General features: G+C 44.7%; 2 protein-coding genes across 7 annotated transcripts in view; both read left to right on the top strand.

Annotated features, from left to right (window-relative positions):
- The window catches only part of pbrm1l (polybromo 1, like), a 54,702-nt gene extending 41,376 nt beyond the window's left edge, over positions 1 to 13,326 (top strand). For 3 of the 5 annotated variants that reach the window (XM_041887854.2, XM_041887852.2, XM_041887851.2), the window contains exons 27-32: positions 7,904 to 8,102; positions 8,457 to 8,597; positions 9,172 to 9,333; positions 11,601 to 11,665; positions 11,867 to 12,074; positions 12,310 to 13,326. In XM_041887854.2, the coding sequence (XP_041743788.2) occupies positions 7,904 to 8,102; positions 8,457 to 8,597; positions 9,172 to 9,333; positions 11,601 to 11,665; positions 11,867 to 12,074; positions 12,310 to 12,473 (939 nt within the window). In that variant the 3' untranslated portion in view covers positions 12,474 to 13,326. The remainder of the gene's footprint in view (positions 1 to 7,903; positions 8,103 to 8,456; positions 8,598 to 9,171; positions 9,334 to 11,600; positions 11,666 to 11,866; positions 12,075 to 12,309) is intronic. The other 2 variants (XM_041887855.2, XM_041887856.2) reach the window with 2 other exon arrangements.
- A 2,117-nt stretch (positions 13,327 to 15,443) lies between these two features.
- Positions 15,444 to 22,528, top strand: stau1 (staufen double-stranded RNA binding protein 1). 2 transcript variants are annotated; one of them, XM_041887858.1, is made up of 16 exons: positions 15,444 to 15,640; positions 16,557 to 16,881; positions 16,976 to 17,097; positions 17,418 to 17,568; positions 17,792 to 17,945; positions 18,028 to 18,202; positions 18,708 to 18,800; positions 18,956 to 19,174; positions 19,454 to 19,597; positions 19,876 to 20,022; positions 20,189 to 20,267; positions 20,559 to 20,716; positions 21,286 to 21,453; positions 21,565 to 21,687; positions 21,949 to 22,043; positions 22,226 to 22,528. In XM_041887858.1, the coding sequence occupies exons 2-16, from the start codon at positions 16,680 to 16,682 to the stop codon at positions 22,320 to 22,322; spliced, it is 2,127 nt and encodes a 708-aa protein (XP_041743792.1). In that variant the 5' UTR covers positions 15,444 to 15,640; positions 16,557 to 16,679; the 3' UTR covers positions 22,323 to 22,528. The 2 variants fall into 2 exon arrangements, with proteins under 2 accessions (XP_041743792.1, XP_041743791.1); XM_041887857.1 differs by having other exon boundaries at positions 17,789 to 17,945.
- Positions 22,529 to 23,309: the final 781 nt, after the last annotated feature.

The raw sequence follows: 23,309 nt of genomic DNA, 5'->3' as shown, positions 1-23,309 counted from the left end.
TACACTGTATTTCTGATCAATTTTATGTTATTTTAATGGACAAAATAATTGCTTTTCTTTCAAAAACAAGGACATTTCTAAGTGACCCCAAACTTTTGAACGGTAGTATACATACACACATACAGTCGTGGTCAAAAGTTTTGAGAATGACACAAATACTAATTTTCACAAAGTCTGCTGCCTCAGTTTTGATGATGGCAATTTACATATACTCCAGAATGTCATGAAGAGTGATCAGATGAATTGCAATTAATTGCAAAGTCCCTCTTTGCCATGACAATGAACTTAATCCCCCAAAAAACATTTCCACTGCATTTCAGCCGTGCCACAAAAGGACCAGCTGCCATCATGTCAGTGATTCTCTCGTTAACACAGGTGAGAGTGTTGACGAGGACAAGGCTGGAGATCACTCTGTCATGCTGATTGAGTTAGAATAACAGACTGGAAGCTTTAAAAGGAGGGTGGTGCTTGAAATCATTGTTCTTCCTCTGTTAACCATGGTTACCTGCAAGGAAACAAGTGCTGTAATCATTGCTTTGCACAAAAAGGGCTTCACAGGCAAGGATATTGCTGCTAGTAAGATTGCACCTAAATCAACCATTTATCTGGTCATCAAAAACTTCAAGGAGAGAGGTTCAATTGTTGTGAAGAAGGCGTCAGGGCGCCCAAGAATGTCCAGCAAGTGCCAGGACCGTCTCCTAAAGTTCAGCTGCGGGATCGGGGCACCACCAGTGCAGAGCTTGCTCAGGAATGGCAGCAGGCAGGTGTGAGTACATCAAACAGTGAGGCGAAGGCTTTTGGAGGATGGCCTGGTGTCAAGAAGGGCAGCAAAGAAGCAACTTCTCTCCAGGAAAAACATCAGGGACAGACTGATATTCTGCAAAAGGTACAGGGATTGGACTGCTGAGGACTGGGGTACAGTCATTTTCTCTGATGAATCCCCTTTCCGATTGTTTGGGGCATCCTGAAAACACCTTGTCCGGAGAGGACAAGGTGAGTGCTACCATCAGTCCTGTGTCATGCCAACAGTATAGCATCCTGAGACCATTCATGTGTGGGATTGCTTCTCAGCCAAGGGAGTGTGCTCACTCACAATTTTGCCTAAGAACACAGCCATGAATAAAGAATGGTACCAACACATCCTCTGAGAGCAACTTCTCCCAACCATCCAAGAACAGTTTGGTGATGACCAATGCCTTTTCCAGCATGATGGAGCACCTTGCCATAAGGCAAAAGTGATGACTAAGTGGCTCGGGGAACAAAACATCGATATTTTGGGTCCATGGCCAGGAAACCCCCCAGACCTTAATCCCATTGAGAACTTGTGGTCAATCCTCAAGAGGCGGGTGGACAAACAAAAACCCACAAATTCTAACAAACGCCAAGCATTGATTATGCAAGAATGGGCTGCCATCAGTCAGTATGTGGCCCATAAGTTAATTGACAGCATGCCAGGGCGGATTGCAGAGGTCTTGAAAAAGAAGGGTCAACACTGCAAATATTGACTCTTTGCATAAACTGAGTGTAATTGTCAATAAAAGCCTTTGACACTTATGGAATGCTTGTAATTATACTTCAGTATACCATAGTAATATCTGACAAAAATATCTCGTAACACTGAAGCAGCGAACTTTGTGAAGACCAATACTTGTCATTCTCAAAACTTTTGACCACGACTGTACATACATACATACATACATACATACATACATACATACAGTGGGGAGAACAAGTATTTGATACACTGCCGATTTTGCAGGTTTTCCTACTTAAAAATCCAGAAAATCACATTGTATGATTTTTAAGTAATTAATTTGCATTTTATTGCATGACATAAGTATTTGATCACCTACCAACCAGTAAGAACTCCGGCTCTCACAGACCTGTTAGTTTTTCTTTAAGAAGCCCTCCTGTTCTCCACTCATTACCTGTATTAACTGCACCTGTTTGAACTTGTTACCTGTATAAAAGACACCAGTCCACACACTCAATCAAACAGACTCCAACCTCTCCACAATGGCCAAGACCAGAGAGCTGTGTAAGGACATCAGGGATAACATTGTAGACCTGCACAAGGCTGGGATGGGCTACAGGACAATAGGCAAGCAGCTTGGTGAGAAGGCAACAACTGTTGGCGCAATTATTAGAAAAGGAAGAAGTTCAAGATGACGGTCAATCATCCTCGGTCTGGGGCTCCATGCAAGATCTCACCTCGTGGGGCATCGATGATCATGAGGAAGGTGAGGGATCAGCCCAGAACTACACAGCAGGACCTGGTCAATGACCTGAAGAGAGCTGGGACCACAGTCTCAAAGAAAACCATTAGTAACACACTACGCCGTCATGGATTCAAATCCTGCAGCGCACGCAAGGTCCCCCTGCTCAAGCCAGCGCATGTCCAGGCCCGTCTGAAGTTTGCCAATGACCATCTGGATGATCCAGAGGAGGAATGGAAGAAGGTCATGTGGTCTGATGAGACAAAAATAGAGCTTTTTGGTCTAAACTCCACTCGCCGTGTTTGGAGGAAGAAGGATGAGTACAACCCCAAGAACACCATCCCAACCGTGAAGCATGGAGGTGGAAACATCATTCTTTGGGGATGCTTTTCTGCAAAGGGGACAGGACGACTGCACAGTATTGAGGGGAGGATGGATGGGGCCATGTATCGCGAGATCTTGGCCAACAACCTCCTTCCCTCAGTAAGATCATTGAAGATGGGTCGTGGCTGGGTCTTCCAGCATGACAACGACCCGAAACACACAGCCAGGGCAACTAAGGAGTGGCTCCGTAAGAAGCATCTCAAGGTCCTGGAGTGGCCTAGCCAGTCTCCAGACCTGAACCCAATAGAAAATATTTGGAGGGAGCTGAAAGTCCGTATTGCCCAGCGACAGCCCCGAAACCTGAAGGATCTGGAGAAGGTCTGTATGGAGGAGTGGGCCAAAAATCCCTGCTGCAGTGTGTGCAAACCTGGTCAAGACCTACAGGAAACTTATGATCTCTGTAATTGCAAACAAAGGTTTTTGTACCAAATATTAAGTTCTGCTTTTCAGATGTATCAAATACTTATGTCATGCAATAAAATGGAAATTAATTACTTAAAAATCATACAATGTGATTTTCTGGAGTTTTGTTTTAGATTCCGTCTCTCACAGTTGAAGTGTACCTATGATAAAAATTACAGACCTCTACATGCTTTGTAAGTAGGAAAACCTGCAAAATCGGCAGTGTATCAAATACTTGTTCTCCCCACTGTACATACATACATACATACATACATACATACACTGCTCAAAAAAATAAAGGGAACACTTAAACAACACAATGTAACTCCAAGTCAATCACACTTCTGTGAAATCAATCTGTCCACTTAGGAAGCAACACTGATTGACAATACATTTCACATGCTGTTGTGCAAATGGAATAGACAATAGGTGGAAATTATAGGCAATTAGCAAGACACCCCCAATAAAGAAGTGGTTCTGCAGGTGGTGACCACAGACCACTTCTCAGTTCCTATGCTTCCTGGCTGATGTTTTGGTCACTTTTGAATGCTGGCGGTGCTTTCACTCTAGTGGTAGCATGAGACGGAGTCTACAACCCACACAAGTGGCTCAGGTAGTGCAGCTCATCCAGGATGGCACATCAATGCGAGCTGTGGCAAGAAGGTTTGCTGTGTCTGTCAGCGTAGTGTCCAGAGCATGGAGGCGCTACCAGGAGACAGGCCAGTACATCAGGAGACGTGGAGGAGGCCGTAGGAGGGCAACAACCCAGCAGCAGGACCGCTACCTCCGCCTTTGTGCAAGGAGGAGCAGGAGGAGCACTGCCAGAGCCCTGCAAAATGACCTCCAGCAGGCCACAAATGTGCATGTGTCTGCTCAAACGGTCAGAAACAGACTCCATGAGGGTGGTATGAGGGCCCGACGTCCACAGGTGGGGGTTGTGCTTACAGCCCAACACCGTGCAGGACGTTTGGCATTTGCCAGAGGACACCAAGATTGGCAAATTCGCCACTGGCGCCCTGTGCTCTTCACAGATGAAAGCAGGTTCACACTGAGCACGTGACAGACGTGACAGAGTCTGGAGACACCGTGGAGAACGATCTGCTGCCTGCAACATCCTCCAGCATGACCGGTTTGGCGGTGGGTCAGTCATGGTGTGGGGTGGCAGCCCTCCATGTGCTCGCCAGAGGTAGCCTGACTGCCATTAGGTACCAAGATGAGATCCTCAGACCCCTTGTGAGACCATATGCTGGTTTGGTTTGCCCTGGGTTCCTCCTAATGCAAGACAATGCTAGACCTCATGTGGCTGGAGTGTGTCAGCAGTTCCTGCAAGAGGAAGGCATTGATGCTATGGACCGCCCGTTCCCCAGACCTGAATCCAATTGAGCACATCTGGGACATCATGTCTCGCTCCATCCACCAACGCCACTTTGCACCACAGACTGTCCAGGAGTTGGCGGATGCTTTAGTCCAGGTCTGGGAGGAGATCCCTCAGGAGACCATCCGCCACCTCATCAGGAGCATGCCCAGGCGTTGTAGGGAGGTCATACAGGCACGTGGAGGCCACACACACAACTGAGCCTCATTTTGACTTGTTTTAAGGACATTACATCAACGTTGGATCAGCCTGTAGTGTGGTTTTCCACTTTAATTTTGAGGGTGACTCCAAATCCAGACCTCCATGGGTTGATAAATTTGATTTCCATTGATCATTTTTGTGTGATTTTGTTGTCAGCACATTCAACTATGTAAAGAAAAAAGTATTTAATAAGATTAATAAGAATGTTGTTTAAGTGTTCCCTTTTATTTTTTTTTGCAGTGTACATACATACATACATACACAGTACCAGTCAAAAGTTTGGACACCTACTCATTCCAGGGTTTTTCTTTATTTTTACTCATTTATACATTGTAGGATAATAGTGAAGATATCAAAACTATGAAATGACACATATGGAATCATGTAGTAACCAGAAAAGTGTTAAACAAATCAAAATATATTTTTTATTTGAGATTCTTCAAAGTAGCCACTCTTTGCCTTGATGACAGCTTTGCACACTCTTGGCATTCTCTCAACCAGCTTCATGAGGTAGGCACCTGGAATGCATTTCAATTAACAGGTGTGCCTTGTTAAAAGTTAATTTGTGGAATTTATTTCCTTCTTAATGCGTTTGAGCCAATCAGTTGTGTTGTGACAAGGTAGGGTTGGTATACAGAAGACAGCCATATTTGGTAAAAGACCAAGTCCATATTATGGCAAGAACAGCTCAAATAAGCAAAGAGAAACGACAGTCCATCATTACTTTAAGACATGAAGGTCAGTCAATCCGGAACATTTCTAGAACTTTCAACGTTTCTTCAAGTGCAGTCGCAAAAACAATGAAGCGCTATGATGAAACTGGCTCTCATGAGGACCGCCACAGGAATGGAAGACCCAGAGTTACCAATGCTGCAGAGGATAAGTTCATTAGCGTTACCAGCCTCAGAAATTGCAGCCCAAATAAATGCTTCACAGAGTTCAAGTCACAGACACATCTCAACATCAACTGTTCAGAGGGGACTGTGTGAATCAGGCCTTCATGGTCGAATTGCTGCAAAGAAACCACGACTAAAGGACACCAACAATAAGAAGAGACTTGCTTGGGCCAAGAAACACGAGCAATGGACATTAGACTGGTGGAAATGTGTCCTTTGGTCTGGAGTCGAAATTGGAGATTTTTGGTTACAACCGCTGTCTTTGTGAGACGCGGTGTGGGTGAACGGATGATCTCCGCATGTGTATTTCCCACCGTAAAGCATGGAGGAGGAGGTGTTATGGTGTGGGGGTGCTTTGCTGGTGACACTGTCTGTTATTTATTTAGAATTCAAGGCACACTTAACCAGCATTCTGCAGCGATACGCCATCCCATCTGGTTTGGACTTAGTGGGACTATCATTTGTTTTTCAACAGGACAATGACCCAACAAACCTCCAGGCGGTGTAAGGGCTATTTTACCAAGATGGAGAGTGATGGAGTGCTGCACCAGATGACCTGGCCTCCACAATCCCCCGACCTCAACCAAATTGAGATGGTTTGGGATGAGTCGGACCGCAGAGTGAAGGACAAACAGCCAACAAGTGCTCAGCATGTGGGAACTCCTTCAAGAGTGTTGGAAAAACATTCCAGGTGAAGCTGGTAGAGAGAATGCCAAGAGTGTGCAAAGCTGTCATCAAGGCAAAGGGTGGCTATTTGAAGAATCTCAAATATAAAATATATTTGGATTTGTTTAACACTTTTTTTGCTTACTACATGATTCCATATGTGTTATTTAATAGTTTTGATGTCTTCACTACTATTCTTCAGTGTAGAAATTAGTAAAAAAATAAAGAAATACCCTTGAATGAGTAGGTGTGTCCAAACATTTTGAGATACTTTTTCCACATTTTGTTACGTTACAGCCTTATTCTAAAATGTATTACAAAAATAATATGTACTCATCAATCTACACACAATACCCCATAATGGCAAAGCACAAAAACAGGTTTTTAGAAATTTTGCTAATTTATTGAAAATAAAGAAACAGAAATACTTTATTTACGTAAGTATTCAGACCCATTGCTATGTGACTTGAAATTGAGCTCAGGGGCATCCTGTTTCTATTGATCATCCTTGAGATGTTTGGAACCACCAAGACTCTTCCTAGAGCTGGCCGCCCGGCCAAACTGAGTAATTGGGGGAGAAGGGCCTTCGTGAAGGAGATGACCAAGAACCCAATGGTCACTCTGACAGAGCTCCAGAGTTCCTCTGTGGAGATGGGAGAACCTTCCATAAGGACAACCATCTCTGCAGTACTCCACCAATCAGGCATTTATGGTAGAGTGGCTAGATGGAAGCCACTCCTCAGTAAAAAGGCACATGACAGCCCGCTTGGAGTTTGCCAAAAGGCACCTAAAGACTCTCAGACCATGAGAAACAAGATTCTCTGCTCTGATGAAACCAAGATTGAACTCTTTGGACTGAATGCCAAGCGTCACGTCTGGAGGAAACCTGGCACCATCCCTACGGTGAAGCATGGTGGTGGCAACATCATGCTGTGGGGATGTTTTTCAGTGGCATGGACTGGGAGACTAGTCAGGATTTAGGGAAAGCTGAACGGAGCAAAGTACAGAGAGATCCTTGATGAAAACCTTCTCCAGAGCACTCAGGACCTCAGACTGGGGCAAAGGTTCACCTTCCAACAGGACAACGACCCTTAGCACACAGCCAAGACAATGCAGGAGTGGCTTCGGGACAAGTCTCTGAATGTCCTTGAGTGGCCCAGCCACAGCCCAGACTTGAACCCGATCGAACATCTCTGGAGAGACCTGAAAATAGCTGTGCAGCGACGCTTCCCATCTAACCTGACAGAGCTTGAGGATCTGCAGAGAAGAATGGGAGATACTCCCCAAATTCAGGTGTGCCAAGCTTGTAGCGTCATACCCAAGAAGACTCAAGGCTGTAATCGCTGCCAAAGGGTCTTCAACAAAGTACTGAGTAAGGGGTCTGAATACTTATGTAAATGTGATATATCTTTTTTTTTTTTGCAAGGGGTCTGAATGCTTTCCGAATGCACTGTCTATCTCTATCTCTCGGACACTACAGACGTTTTTGTGAGAGAGATTTTCAGATGTCTCCTAGTCTGACAAACACCGCTGTAGCTATGCCACCTTTCACTGCAGATGTGGAAGGCCAACATTGGCGGATGTGGTGGATTGAGACGCAGCCCATGCTAAAAAAATAACGTATCTTTAGCTTAAACAGATGGATTTTATGGGATGTTTTTATTATGCTAGTTAGATTTCAGCGGGGGCGTGGACATCCACTCTATTAATTAACATAGGTGTTACTGTTGATTGACCGGTCTACCCCCTGTTTCTCTCCACAGTCCACTCCCAAGGCGAAGGGCGTGTCTAAGAAGGAAGGAGCCAAGAGGAAGGTTAACATGAGTGGTTACATCCTATTCAGCAGTGAGATGCGTTCGGTCATCAAGACCCGCCACCCTGACTTCTCCTTCGGGGAGCTCAGCCGTCTGGTGGGCACGGAGTGGAGAAACCTGGAGGCTCCCAAGAAAGTAGAGTATGAAGGTAGGAAGGCCAGGGAAGCATGCTAGTACTGAGGCATCTCTATGGAGACTTTGTTTCACCAGTGAATTCATACACAGGTTGAGATCTGCAATCAGAATCAGATTGGTGATGACAATAACCATGTTTCCATCCAACCTTTTCCTGCGAGTAAAGTACATGTTGGATAAAAAATGTAACGTCCGGCCTGATGGAAACAGCAAATTTGTCTGTAAACTTTCCAAATGTCGACAAAACAAAATACGCTAGTCCATATCCCTAGCCAAACATCTGACAAACTTGGATCTTGGAGTGTTATGTCCCTTCAATGTTAGCGTTATGAATTAATCCAAGCGTGCGTATTGCTGTTTGTTCCAGAGCGGGCAGCCAGAGTGGTGGAGCAGCAGGAGAGGGAGAGGGTAGCCCAGCAGCAAGCGTCCCCTAGAGCAGGTACCCCAGTAGGGTCCATGATGGGGGTGGTGCCTTCAACTAGCCACATGGGAATGATGCCTGGTCCAGGTAACCCCTTCCTCACAGAGACCGACATCCCAAATCAACCACTAGCCCCTAAGCACCCAGATATACAGTGCCTCATGGGTAGTGGCTAGGGGAGATTTGGGATTCAGGGAGATGGCACGATTGCTTGGGACTTAGCAACTACCCGGGAAATAATTAAGCTGGACTGCTAAAACAATTAAACCTTAATTTATTTACCCTCTTCCCCTATCCGGAAATTGCCCATTCAAAATTGTCCATTGGCTTTCAACTGCATCTTCATTATAGGCTGTGATTGTTTCCGTTTCTGTTGCTGATAATTTTTATTTAATATTATTTCATCTGTTTTATATTTTGTTTTGCATCAAATGCATTGAATCAAAGTTTGCATGATCCAAATTAACAGCATGACCAAAAATTGTATTTGTATTATTTAACCTCTTCTTTACAGTAACACCCATGCTTGTTTTACTTACTAACTGGTTTAACTTAATCTTTTATCATTAATATGTAGTGCATGTCTTTTGGATAGTCAGTTGCATGTCACTTATGCATGGTTATCTTGTTGTCATTCCCGGCCCCGCCTCCTCCTCCTAAGGCATGATGGGAGCTTACGGCCCCCCCTACAGCATGCCCATGCAGGGCCCCCATGAGGGCTTGCTGGGTATGGGCCCAATGCCACCTCACCATATGGGCCCGATGCCCCCCCAACACCTCCAGCCAGGTATGCCAGGGTACCACCCTGGCATGCCCTACCCGGGTAAGGACCCCACTCACACTCCAGGCCAAGGCCATACCTGTCCTGGTCAGTCATTAGCTTCCAGTCAGTCGTGTCTTGGTCTCTCCTGCTGGAGGGGTTTACCTGGTCCACAGACAGGCTGTGCTGTGGTGGCCCACTGACCACTCAGGCTGCCAAGCCTGGTCTCTGTCTGTCTGTCTGTTCTGAGACGGGAAAACGTATACCTGAGTTGGCGAGGTAAAGGTTGCTTAACAAAACACTTTGAAAAGTAAAGAAGGTAGCTGAACATTCTATTGCTCTGCATCAGAGCTGCAGTGCCTATAGAAAGTCTACACCCTCTTGAACTTTTTTCAAAAAATGTTGCGTTACAAAGTGGGATTGAAATAGATTTAAATGTAATTTTTGGTCATCGATCGACACAAAATACTCCATAATGGCAAAGTGAAAAGAAAATTATATATATATTTTTTACAAATTAATACAAATTAAATAAATGAAATATAGTTGTTGCATAAGCCTAAATGAGTTCAGAAGTAAAATGTGGCTCAACAAATCGTATAAGTTATATGGACTCACTCTGTGTGAAATAATAGGGGTTGACATTATTTTTTTATGACTACCCCTTCCTCTGTCCCCCATACATACATCTGTAAGTATTGAATTTCAAGCACAGATTAAACTACAAAGACCAGGGAGCTTTTCGAAAGCCTCATAAAGAAGGGTAGTGATTGGTTGATGGGTAAGAATAACAAATCAGACATTTGAATATATCTATAAACATGGTCAAGTTAATAATTATGCTGTGGATGATGTATTAAACCACCCAGACACATCAAAGATGCAGTCGTCATTCTGAACTGAGCTGCAGGACAGGAAGGAAACTGCTTAGGGACTAACTGTAAGTCGCTCTGGAAAAGAGCGTCTGCTAAATGACGTAAATGTAAATGTCACCATTAGGCCATTGATTTTAAACAGCTACAGAGTTCAATGACTGTGATGGGAGAAAACTTAGGATGGATCAACAACATTGTAGTGACTCCACAATAATGACCTAAATTACGGAGTGAAAAGAAGAATACAAATATACAGAAAACAAATATTCCAAAACATGCATATGTATGCAAAAAGGCACTAAAGGAATACTGCAAAGGAATACACTTTTGGGCCTAAATGCAAAGCCTTATGTTTGGGGCAATCACAACACATCACTAAGTAACTGCCTCCTTATTTTCAAGCATGGTGGTGGCTGCATCATGGTATGGGTATGCTTGACATCGGCAAAAACTGGGGAGTTTTTCAGGATGAAAATAAACTGGATGGAGCTAAGCACAGGCAAAATCCTAGAGGAAAACCTGCTTCAGTCTGCTTTACACCAGACACTGGGAGAGGAATTCACCTTTCAGCAGGACCAGAACCTACAACACAAAGCCAAATCTACACTGGAGTTGCTTACCAAGAAGACAGTGAATGTTCCTGAGTGGCCAAGTTACAGTTTTGACTTAAATCTCCTTGAAAATCTATGGCAAGACTTGAAAATTGCTGTCTAGCCATGATCCCCAACACCTTGACAGAGCTTGAATAATTTTTAAAAGAATAATGTGCAAGTATTGCACCATACAGGTGTGCAAAGCTCTTATGAGACATAGCCAAGAAGACTCACAGCTGTAATCGCTGCCAAATGTGTTTCTAACATATATTGACTCAGGGGGTGAATACTTAGCTAATCAAGGTATATTAGTGCTTTATTTTTCATCTATCTTTTTTTTAAAGTAAGCATTTTTCTTCCACTTTGACATTAGAGTATTTTGTGTAGATCGTTGACAAAAAATGACAATTCAATTCATTTTAATCCCACTTTGTAACACAATAAAATGTGACGAAATCCAAGGGGGGTTGTAGACTTTCTATAGGCACTGTTTATAGTGTGTGGCTACCTTCTCTTCAAACTGTCTGTCTGTCCGCCAGGCGGTCAAGCACTACACGGGTTCCACCGTCCTTTACCTCTTCTCTACACATTCGCACAGTATTACTCTGTTGTATTTACTCGCATATCTCAGAATCCATGTTCCACTCAATTAACACACAAACAAACATGTAATGCATGTGGTGATATGACTACAAATAAACCCTCAGTCTCACCACCAGTTTCTGTATTTAAAAAAAGCGCACACATTTATTCTACAGCATGCATTCTATGCACATCCACCATACGTTATACATCCTACACTAACAATGCTTGTTGTTTTGTCATGATTGTGTGTGGAAACTCATTGTTGTTTTTGTGATAGGCATGATGGGTCCTGGTATGAATGGCATGCAAGGAAGTCCCGGAGGCCACTACTACATGCAACAGGTAAAAGCCTAACTGATTACTAAGGACTACCTATGAGCTACTGCACTCTGATACTGTTTTCTATAACTTGTGGGACATGATTTTTTGTTGTTGTTGGGAATTCCCCTGTTTGGATTTTCCAAAAGTTCCATAGACGGTATATTGTACCCAAATGCAGTGGAAAAGCAGTGCCCTTATCTTGTTTTCCTGTATCTCCCTCAGCCTGGGATGTTTAGCCCGGGGCAGCAGGCTCCTCCACCCTACCCAGGCCAGCTAGGGCAGCCCTCTCACCTCCAGCCCATGACTCCCATGTTTGTGGCTCCACCGCCCAAGACACAGAGGGTGCTCCACTCTGAGGCCTACCTCAAGTACATCGAGGGCCTGAACGCGGAGACTGACACGGTCAGCAAGTGGGACCAATCTCTCAAAGGTATATTTCTACTCACAAATGTGCTGTTCTTCTCTACGCACCTGTACTGCAGCATACTGAATTAACTCCAATGAATTGAGCGCAACAATTTCCTTCTCACTCTACTCCCATGTATTATCTGTCTCTTGAATAGCTGTCCTCTTAGGTGTCCTTTATTGCTGAGTTTCTACACTTCTGTTTGTGGGTGTGTGTTGTGGCATGTGAGCAAAATGGGAAAAGTCTGTCATTTCCACAGCGCGTCGGAGAGATGCCCACCTGTCCAAAGACCAGGAGAGCAGGCTCCCTTCCCATTGGCTGAAGAGCAAGGGAGCCCACACGACGATGGCAGACGCACTGTGGCGCCTGCGGGACCTGATGCTTCGAGACTCACTGAACATACGTCAGACATACAACCTGTAGAAACCTCAAACCACTGGCCGTGTTCCTGGCTGACTTCATTGCAGACACCTGTCAGATCTCACAATGCCTGGATAGGTGTTTAACATATTAGCTAACCACATCTTTGCCCATGCAACAGACAGCTATATCGGTCCGCTAATACAGGACTAGTAAAGGCCCAGTCCACTACTTTTGTGGAAAAATATAAGAAATAAATACAAAAAACGTTTTATTATTATTTTGGGGGATTTTTCAGAGGGTGCTGCAGCACCCTCCGCACCCCTACTTCCACAGCTATGCAACCACTGGGCTTGTTCGGGTCCTGTGTGGCTGTTGGTAGAGTATGGCGCTTGCAACGCCAGGGTTGTGGGTTCGATTCCCACGGGTGATCAGTACGAAAAAGTACAATAACAATTATGCGCTCACTACTGTAAGTTGCTCTGGATAAGAGCTTCTGCTAGATGACTAAAATGTAAATGTGAAATGTTCAACATTGCAGCGACAGTGCAGGCGACTGCTGACTGACTGATCTACTATTAACCTTGCAACATAAATAATGACTCATTATTACTTGTACATCAGTCAGTCACAATTTACCCATGATACATCACAGTTTTGATGCTCTCGAACACAGTCTCTCACTCACTGTCCTCATCATGGAATGGACAGACACAGGAAGAAGAATTATGTTATAGAGAAGCAATATTTTATAGTGATTCAATCATGGATTTTCTATTTTTAGAGCATAATAAGCTTAGGTTTGTGTGTGTGACTTTTCTCTTTTCTATCATGGTTGTAAAGATTTCTCAATGTAAGTTAAAGTTCTTAGCAGCTTATGGTCGTTCACTGCCAAAATAAATGTGCTGAGGACATTTATGGTTGTTTCGTTTGATTTGTTTGTTTGATCAACCCATGCACCATTAGGTTTATAATGGGAGATATCCCTCAAGGAGATTAGTGATGGGCATTCCGAGTCTTTTCAATGAGCATTATCATTTGACTCCATTCACGTAAAAGACACATCATTTGACTCCCAAATGGCTCTTCATTTAAAATGCTTTAAAATTGACCTAGCACCATGACATAAAAAAAAAAATCTAATGTAAAGCCCAAAACGTAGGCGACCATGATTTCAGAATGTGATATGCACGTTCAAATACATTTTTACCTGGCCAAATTATTAGATAGCCTGCAAAAAATGGAAATGAGAATGATTTTGTAACGTTATTTTCAGATAATCTGTAGTTTGAATCTCAAAAAATAGTAGTAACAACAGTATGCAAATCAGGGAGCCAAACCAACATCTCTTTCCCCGATTCGGTTCCCAACGTTCACCAAAAAGAGCCGTTAGTTCGTGAACGACCCATCACTAATGGAGATATCACATACTGTAGGTGTGGCCACTCATCTGTCTGTCTGCAACATGCTCTCAGAGCATTTTGTATTATTCTGTACGTAAATCCAAAACAACATTGGCAGTAGAATGGCCCGTACTGAAGAGCTCCGTGACTTACAACGTGGCACCGTCATAAGATGCCACCTTTCCAACAAGTCAGGTTGTCAAATTTCTGCCCTGCTACAGCTGCCCCGGTCAACTAAGTGCTGTTATTGTGAAGTGGAAACATTTAGGAGCAACAACTCCTCGGTTGCAACACTCACTACTGAGTTTCAAACTGCCTCTGGAAGCAACGTCAGCACAAGAACTGTTCGTCAGGAACTTCATGAAATGGGTTTCCATGGCCGAGCTGCCGCACACAAGCCTAAGATCGCCATGCGTAATGCCAAGCGTCGGCTGGAGTGGTGTAAAGCTCACCGCCATTGGACTCTGGTACAGTGGAAACGCGTTCTCTGGAGTGATGAATCACGCTTTACCATCTGACAGTCCGACGGACGAATCTGGGTTTAGCGGATGCCAGGAGAACGCTACCTGCCCCAATGCATAGTGTCAACTGTAAAATTTGGTGGAGGAGGAACAATGGTCTGTGGCTGTTTTTCATGGTTCGGGCTAGGCCCCTTAGTTCCAGTGAAGGGAAATCTTAACGCTACAGCATACAATGACATTCTAGACGATTCTGTGCTTCCAACCTTGTGGCAAAAGTTTGGGGAAGGCCCTTTGCTGTTTCAGCATGACAATGCCTCCGTGCACAAAGCGAGGTCCATAGAGAAATGGTTTGTTGAGATCAGTGTGGAAGAACTTGACTGGCCTGCACAGAGCCCTGACCTCAACCCCATCGAACACCTTTGGGATTAATTGGAACGCAGACTGCAAGCAAGGCCTAATCGCCTACATCAGTGCCCCACCTCACTAATGCTCTTGTGGCTGAATGGAAGCAAGTCCCCGCAGCAATGTTCCAACATCTAGTGGAAAGCCTTCCCAGAAGAGTAGAGGGTGTTATAGCAGCAAACGGGGGACCAACTCCATATTAATGCCCATGATTTTGGAATGAGATGTTCTAGGAGCAGTTGTCCACATACTTTTGGCCATATAATGTATATGTAACTTATTCCAATTTGTTGTGGCTAACGTTCGCTAGGTGGCTAATGTTATCTCTAGGGGATGGGGTTCATGTTAAGGGAAGAGATAGCTAAAAGGGTTAAGGTTAAGGGAATGGTTAGCGAACATGCTAAATAGTTGCAAAGTTGCTAAAGTTATCCATGATGAGATCGAACACGCAACCTAGACGTTCGCTTTATACACCCACCCACCCATACAACCTGCTTCCATCTATTTAATGTAACCATACGAAATGTAACATACCATACTAGCTAGTTTGAGAGACCCATGTTGCATCTAATCTATGAGACTAGTCTACTACAATATGTAATCTTCTTTACTAAATGTTCCAGATCCTTTATTGGAGCTATGGATGTGCTCGTCTGTAACGAACATCAGATATGAACTTGATCATAACTATCTTATGATCATTCATTCATTAGCTACAAAGTAGCCCACTTTCCAAGCAGACTTCCTCCTAGCTGAACGATGTCATTTCCCGGAAGAGACAGCCAAGAGTGGGCCATTCTCTTTAGTGTTTGCCTTGTATGCCTTTTCCCCACCTCTTCACTACCAACATTTTGATCCAAAATCACACGGGAAACCCTACACAATTGGAGCAAAACCAAACCAATACAACATTTAAGCAACGTATCCAATGGAGTAACTAAGAACTGGACAGAAGGATAACGAGGTGAGGTTTATTAGATGCCTCCTGACTAGCTAGCTAGTTTGCTTAGCTAGCGTCTCGAGCTACCTAGGCTAGACATCCATGATCTATCAATTCCTGCAGGACAGGAGTTAGATAAGCTAGCGGCTTCAGATTTATGCCGGATTCAAACCTTTTATTGCTAAATATATAGTTCATGACTGTTTTAGAATAATATTTAAAATGCTAATACACATGACATGAGTGTCAAATGTGTTGACGTCGCCCAGATAATTAGATTGTTAGCTCGCTAGATATTTGGCTAGGCTAACTAGTTAGCTGCCGCCGGTACTTGACAAGCGTGCAAACAAATGGCACAACTGCAATAACTTGTCTAGCAAGACCGGGGCAATCAATAACACTTGACAACGTTTTGCAAAAACATAAATGACAACTAACGTGAGTGTGTAATGTTCGTATATGAAACGAACATTAACTAGCTCAGCTGGATATTTAGTTAGTTACTTGCCAACTAGCCAGACAGCTAACGTTAGTTGTCTAGGTTGGCTAAGTAGCTAGCAGAACACACCTTACAAAAATCCTCCAAACGACTTTCTCTTGTAAACTTGTCCTCTTAGCAAGTTGGGCATTAAGTTCTACAGTCTGTAGAGAATGACGATTGTCACAACAGCCAGATGATGTCTAAGTTACTAGCTAGCCATTATTGTATTGCAGGGAAACATAGTACATAACTGACAGTTTATTGGATTTATTGCGGTCCATTCATTCTTGTTTTATATATGATGCAAATTTACAGCACCCTTATGACCTTTTCATGCATGGGTGTTGTTAGGTGTTACAAATTAATTAATCTGTATCTCATAACCTTAAATTGCAGGGAACAATCTACCCCAAAACAAACCCTCTGTCTAAACCATTCTCTTTGTTATCCTCTTTTCAGGCAGGGCTTTGCAGTCACTCACCTCAAAGTCAAACAAACCTTAAACGTCTATCGCTGCTGCACTGAAGAGTTCCCACCTCGAACCTACCTACTGCCTGACTCCACCAAACCCAACTGGCCAGTATGTCCCAGCTCCAGTTCCAGTGTCCGGGTAACCTTATGTCGAGCGATGCTGCCAGCCCCATGCAGCAGCTGTCTCAACACCAGCCAGGGTACAGTATCCCCTGTGCCTCTGGCCCCCTACCCTCCGAGAGCGCCAGTCACCCGCTCCTGAGCTCAGCCCTGCCCTCGGGCTCAGCCACTCCCTTCAGCCCCGCCTCCACAGGTCTGTCGGTGTGCGTGCGTTGTGTGTGTGCACCAAAGCTGTATGTCTGTGTCTCTCTCAATGGACTTATCTGTTTTTGTTTATTTGTTTTTAGTATCTAACATGGCAAACCCTAAAGAGAAGACCCCCATGTGTCTGGTGAATGAGTTAGCCCGTTTCAATAAGATCCAGCCTGAGTATAAGCTGCTCTGTGAGCAAGGACCAGCTCATTCCAAGGTAACTCAACAACCCAACCACTGGCACGCACTAGCAAGCATGGGGCATGTTCATTAGAGTACACTCACTGTAGCAAAGGGTTTTGCAACTGAAAACAAAAGCAAGTGTTTCTTGTTGAAGTTTAACTTCACATAGTACCTCATCATTTCTGGCCTTTTTCTGTGATTTTGTGCCTACTGAACATAACCCTAGGAGATCAGTCATCACTGTGCATTTTTATGTCTACCTCCCTGCTCTTAAATACTTGTTCATTTCAATAACAGAGATGTGAATCCCTCTCTCTACTTCTCTCTATTCTGTCTCTTTTCTTCCTCCCCCAGATCTTCTCAGTGCGGTTATCGCTGGGGGATCAGCACTGGGAGGCAGAGGGGACCAGTATAAAGAAGGCCCAGCACTCTGCAGCTGCCACAGCCTTGGCCCAGACCACACTGCCCAAACCTAGCATGAAGAACAACCCCCGCAACAACACAGGCAAGAACCCAGCACGCCTGGCCATGTGTGCATGCGTATTTCTGAGAGAGGCTCTCAGGTCATCACTTTGAGTCGCTGAGTATCATGATTGGGGAAACATTGATAGTCAGTGGCGTTAAGTAGTCTACATTCAAAAGAGTTTGATCACCAGGTGTATTCAAGTTTTGGTCCCTATTGTTCTGTAATGTTTGTGTTTTCTGTTGTGTGTGTCCTAACACAGTAGATTGCATGACACACACGGTGGAGCTGAATGCCCTCTGTATGAAGCTAGGGATGAAGCCCATGTACAAGCCCATAGACCCCTACCCTGGGATGAGACCATCCAGCTTCAACTACAACATCAGGGCCCCAGGGCCTTACCAACGCTCCATGCAACAGTATGTCCACTCTGGGGAGGGTCATTAGTCACTCTCAGTAAAAGCTATACCTGAGCGTCTCCTGTCTTCTCTGTGTGGTCAGGTACTACTACCCGTTTCCCCCGGTGGGGCCAGTGCTGTACCACATGGAGCTGAACATCGGGGGCCAACAGTTCCATGGGAAGGGGCGCACGCGGCAGCTCGCCAAACACGACGCCGCCGCCAAGGCACTGAAGACTCTGCAGAAAGAGCCCATACTGCTGCAGCAGCTGCCTGAGGTCAGTCAGAGCTGCCTGGGGTCAGTCAGAGCTGCCTGGGGTCAGTCAGAGCTGCCTGGGGTCAGTCAGAGCTGCCTGGGGTCAGTCAGAGCTGCCTGGGGTCAGTCAGAGCTGCCTGGGGTCAGTCAGAGCTGCCTGGGGTCAGCACTGGAGGGAAATTCTGGTAACTTTTCCAAAGTTCCAGGGTTTTTCCAGAAATCCTGGTTGGAAGATTCCCATTTCTAGTATTCCTTCCTTGCTTATTCCCTTCTGTTTCTGGGAATCCTCGAACAGGAATTCCTGGAAAAAGTTGGGTGGAACTTTGGGAAGGTTTCTAGTATTTTACCCACAGGGCAACACCTGCTACATGGATCACTACACCGGTCTGCTTCACAATGTGAAGGAAGGGCACATATGTGACTCAATACTGCCACACAAAGCAACTCCGCTGTATCATATAGCCACGCCGCTGCAACATACACAACTGTCAGACAGAATGTTTTGACACAAACTTTGTTGATTTCAGACTAATGGAGAAGACACAGAGAACTTCAATAAATCAGAAATCAGCCAGGTGTTTGAGATCGCACTGAAGAGGAACATGCCTGTCAACTTTGAGGTAGGCTATAGTCCTGCATTGGCTTAGCTAGCAGTCAGTCCAGTTTGAACGAATAATTGTTTCTCTCCTGGTGACATACCTTTACATTGCTAAGCCTTTTTCTAATTATTTGTCTTTCTCTAACCTCCTCCCTCCTTTCCTTCTCTGACCCACAGGTTCTGAAGGAGGCAGGTCCGCCTCACATGAAGAGCTTCATGGTGCGTGTGGCGGTGGGGGAGTTCTGTGGTGAGGGCGAGGGCAAGAGTAAGAAGATGGCTAAGAAGCTGGCAGCTACAGCTGTGCTGGAGGAACTGAGGAGACTGCCCCAGCTGCCCCCCAGCGTGGAGAAGATTCAGCCAGCACGCATCAAGAAGAAAACCAAGTCCATCGTTAAGGTGAGAGGACCAGGGGATGAGGTCAGGGAGAGTAGAGAGCGATAGAGCATCTTTATTATCCCAGATGGGAAATTTGCTAGCTAACAGTGAGTAAAGGTACTGTACATCATAAACAAAGAACAAGGGCTTCTAAGATGGCCATTTTATTCATTTTTAAAGGGCAACAGGAGGGCTGATGGGGAAAGCTTTTGGAGGGTTGGAAAATTGTTTCTAAGGAATGTTTGTTCTCGTGTGTAATGCCTAATATCTCTCTCATTCTCTCTCTCCCTACGCCCCTAGCTGCAGACCAGTCCAGAGTATGGGCAGGGCATGAACCCCATTAGCAGACTGGCTCAGATCCAGCAGGCTAAGAAAGAGAAGGAGCCAGAGTACAGCATGTTAACAGAGAGGGGGCTGCCCAGACGCAGGGAGTTTGTCATGCAGGTAAGACAGGAGGCTCAAATAGCCTAGTCCTACATGCTCTTGACCATATCAACCCCATAGCGCCTATTCTCGAGGCCTAGGGCGCTTGTAGAGGTCTAAGGGGATTGAACAGGTGTGAACAAATATGGCAAACATGACACCCATCCTATCAGAGGGCAATTTAGCACCATATTGCGTATGCCTATCTAGGGCTAGTTCCCTCAGATCTCCATAAGTGTCTATGGTCGGTTTTGGGACCAATTTTTCCTCTCTTCCTGACCTGTGGTTGTGGTCACCAGGTGACGGTGTGTGGCCAGTGTGCGGAGGGCTTGGGCCCCAGTAAGAAGGTAGCCAAGAGGAACGCAGCAGAGAAGATGCTGGAGCTTCTAGGTTTCAAAGTGCCTCAGCCTCAGCCCCACAAACCTGCGCTCAAAATGGACGAAAAGGTACAGTAGGTCCCAAAGAGCCACCAGAGGCATCCCAGCCAGACATCTGGTTTAGTTAGACCCTAATCATGTGCTCATCTAGCCAGCAGTACACAGTAGAGAGTTTGTGTTGACTTGAATGACCATTGAGCAGCCAACTGACATGTGCTCTTTCATGTGACCCAAGGTCCCGCAGAAGAAAAATGGAGACGGGAGGAAAGTGACCTTCTTTGAGCCGGGCTCTGTGGAGGAGAGCCAGTCGCTGGGTGAGTGGTTCAGGGGCAGGGTTGCTTTGATATGGACTCAGATTTATGTAGTAGACTTTGCTTTTGGATTTGATATTAGAGATTTTACTTATTTGACTTAAACCCTTTTGGCTCTTTGGGGAGCATAGGTAATTCACAATCTTCCTCCAGCGGGCTTGGTGTTGTGCGGGATGACAGATTTAGTATTTTGACATGAGGGATGCTTTTACATTACATGGGTGTTCCATCCCCTATTCTCCTTCCTGCCCAGTGTTTTACATGTCTGTCTCTCTGGCGCCCCCTATCTCTCAGGCTCCAAGGCAGAGGACTACCGCCAGCCCTACCTCAGCCACCAGCAGCTCCCAGCAGGTATCCTGCCCATGGTGGCAGAGGTGGCCCAGGCTATAGGGGCCAGCCCCAGTCAGGGGCACCAGAACAAGGGCTACGGCCCCCGGACCAACCCAGCCAAGGTGTGTGTGTGTCAGTATGTGTCTGTGTCTAGTGTGTGTTTTTAGTTATCGACATTAGTCTTGATGATATTATTTTAGCTCGGTTTCCTTTGTATATTTATTTTAGTCCTGTGATGTTCTCTGTTACTTCTTGAATGTTTTGATGAAATGTGTCTTTGTATAAAGATAAGCACTATGCAAATAAACTGTTATTATTGTTAAAGCTGCAATATGTAACTTTTTGGGTGACCCAACCAAATTCACATAGAAATATGAGTTATAGATCTGTTGTTCTTATTGACAGCAAGTGTAAGAAGCGATATCTGTTCAATGTGCGCTTTTTCTATGCTTCCCGTTCTTAAGTTTTGTTTTTGCGTCTTTTAATTTCAGTGTTGTACATCAGCTTCAAACAGCTGAAAATACAATGTTTTTGGTTATTTAAAAGATATGGTACAATGATTCTCTACACTATACATTGCTTGTTTTGTCACATAAACTGAAAGTAGGCATACTATTAGAATTTTAGCAACCAGGAAATGGCGGAGCGATTTCTGCATATTGCACCTTTTTAATGTTATTATTATATTAAGGCCACCCTGACGGCCATGATCGCCAACGAGCTGCTGTACGCTGGTACTTCCCTGACCGCCGATACCATCCTGAAGAGTCAGAACGGTATGGCTCATCTAGTACCTCATGGACCCCTGACCAGAACCTCCGAACAGCTCAGCTACCTAGCCAACGTACAAGGCCTGCAGGTAAACACAGACGCAGAGGCGCGCAAGCATGTGCGAACACACACAATGAAACTTTTTATTAATGTATTCTGGATTGTTAGTATTAAAAACCCTTTGTTTTTTTCCTTGCAGGTGGATTACAAAGACTTCCCCAAAAACAACAAGAATGAATTTGTGTCGCTGATTAACTGCTCCTCCCAGCCGCCTCTTATCAGCCACGGCATTGGCAAGGACGTGGAGTCCTGTCACGACATGGTGAGACACACAGACAACCACACTGAAGGAGCTCTGATGGTTAGACCAGAATCTTTTTCATTAGGGCACACCATAGCTAAACATTTTGATATGGGGGGAAATAAGCATATTGGACATGTTCAGAATGTACTTCCCTGTTTCACCTGTGCCCTCTGAACACGACCCAGATGCTTTAAATCAGACATATATTGGCACTAGCACTAGGGAAATTATGATATAGGCTATATCAAATGTTCCAATCCCCCCCCCCCCAATCCACAGGCAGCCTTGAATATCCTGAAGTTACTGTCAGAGCTGGACCAGCACCAGCACCAGCAGCAGACCAATGAAAGGACAGGGAGCAGACCAACCTCTGGGTAAGACCACATGTCTGATAGGTCAGATGTGGACCAGTATGAGAACACTATTATTGCGGTTGAATAATACGTTTTTTCATAGGGTTGCAAAACTGGGAACTACTTTCCCTACTTTCCCTCCAACCGGAGAATTTGGTCTGTATGACTTGGTAACGTTGATCTGTCTTGTGTTGCTTCTGTAGGTGTGGCAAACAGGACATGGACGGCAGCGACTCTCTCCTTATCAAACAGGCTAACTCAAGCACCTTGGGACAACAGACTCTGGATGGCACTGTGTAGGCAGATGCACACCATTGGTTGTTTGAAAGAAGCACTAAAAGAAAACTCTGACACTGTGTTCTGATAGGCTGTTTTAGAATTATACAGGAAGCTCAGGGCAACTGTAGGCTCTAAAGCATCACTAGTGTTTATATTATATTAAATGTTCCAAAATGTTCACAGTTAAACAAGATTGATAGAATAAAAAGTACGTTTATTTCCTCCTCCTTAATGTTGTTTAATTGTACACATTTATAATTTTTTGGTTGCTTGATAGAAAAATGTAGCTGCATCGTATCCGATATGTAATGGCAGTCAGCTCTGTTGAGATAGAATGGGATAATGTTATAACTGTGAAAAGAAGCTTTGTTTTGAGTAGAAGCGTTTTCTCTCTTTTTTCCCTTTTCTGTTAACGAAAATTTATTTCTCTTGTTTTTAAATGTTGTTTTATTGTTCTTCTTTAACCCGGGGCCTGGAATTCTTGGCGGGTTGTTCACAAACATGGCTTCAAAAACGTTTGGAAATATTTCAAATACTTTAGTCTGACTGGAGTGCCAGATGGACAGGTTTGCAGTTAAGCCACTATTCCATTTGTTCCATTGTGCCAGCCAAGCTCAATCAATCCCAGCTAAAGTATTTGAAATGATTTGAAATGGCTTTTGAACCCAGGTCTACTGTAGTTGTTACAATAGTGTTTACTTGTGAAATATGTTACCCCATGGAAGGATAGGATGCAGCTAGCAAACCACTGTTGATTTTCCTAGAGTGCTTTATAACAACAACCACCACAAGTGAACAGTGTTTATTTACATTACCATGTAGGACTGGGAAGGTTTTGAGACTAAGTGTAGCGTGTGTGTGTGTGATGTTGTCTATCCCCACTGAGAGGTGGCGGGGCAGTATAAATCTGTGTTGCTCTCCCCTTTCGTCTCTCCCCCTCCCTCGGTGTCAAACCACCTCTCTGCTCCCCATGGAATGTAAGTAAAACGTGTGTGCTGTCACGAACAA

The sequence above is a fragment of the Coregonus clupeaformis genome, chromosome 10 (assembly GCF_020615455.1).
Source record: "Coregonus clupeaformis isolate EN_2021a chromosome 10, ASM2061545v1, whole genome shotgun sequence".
Classification (NCBI taxonomy): Eukaryota; Metazoa; Chordata; class Actinopteri; order Salmoniformes; family Salmonidae; genus Coregonus; species Coregonus clupeaformis.
Note: the sequence above shows the minus strand (reverse complement) of the source record. Positions and strands in the feature narration are given on the sequence as shown.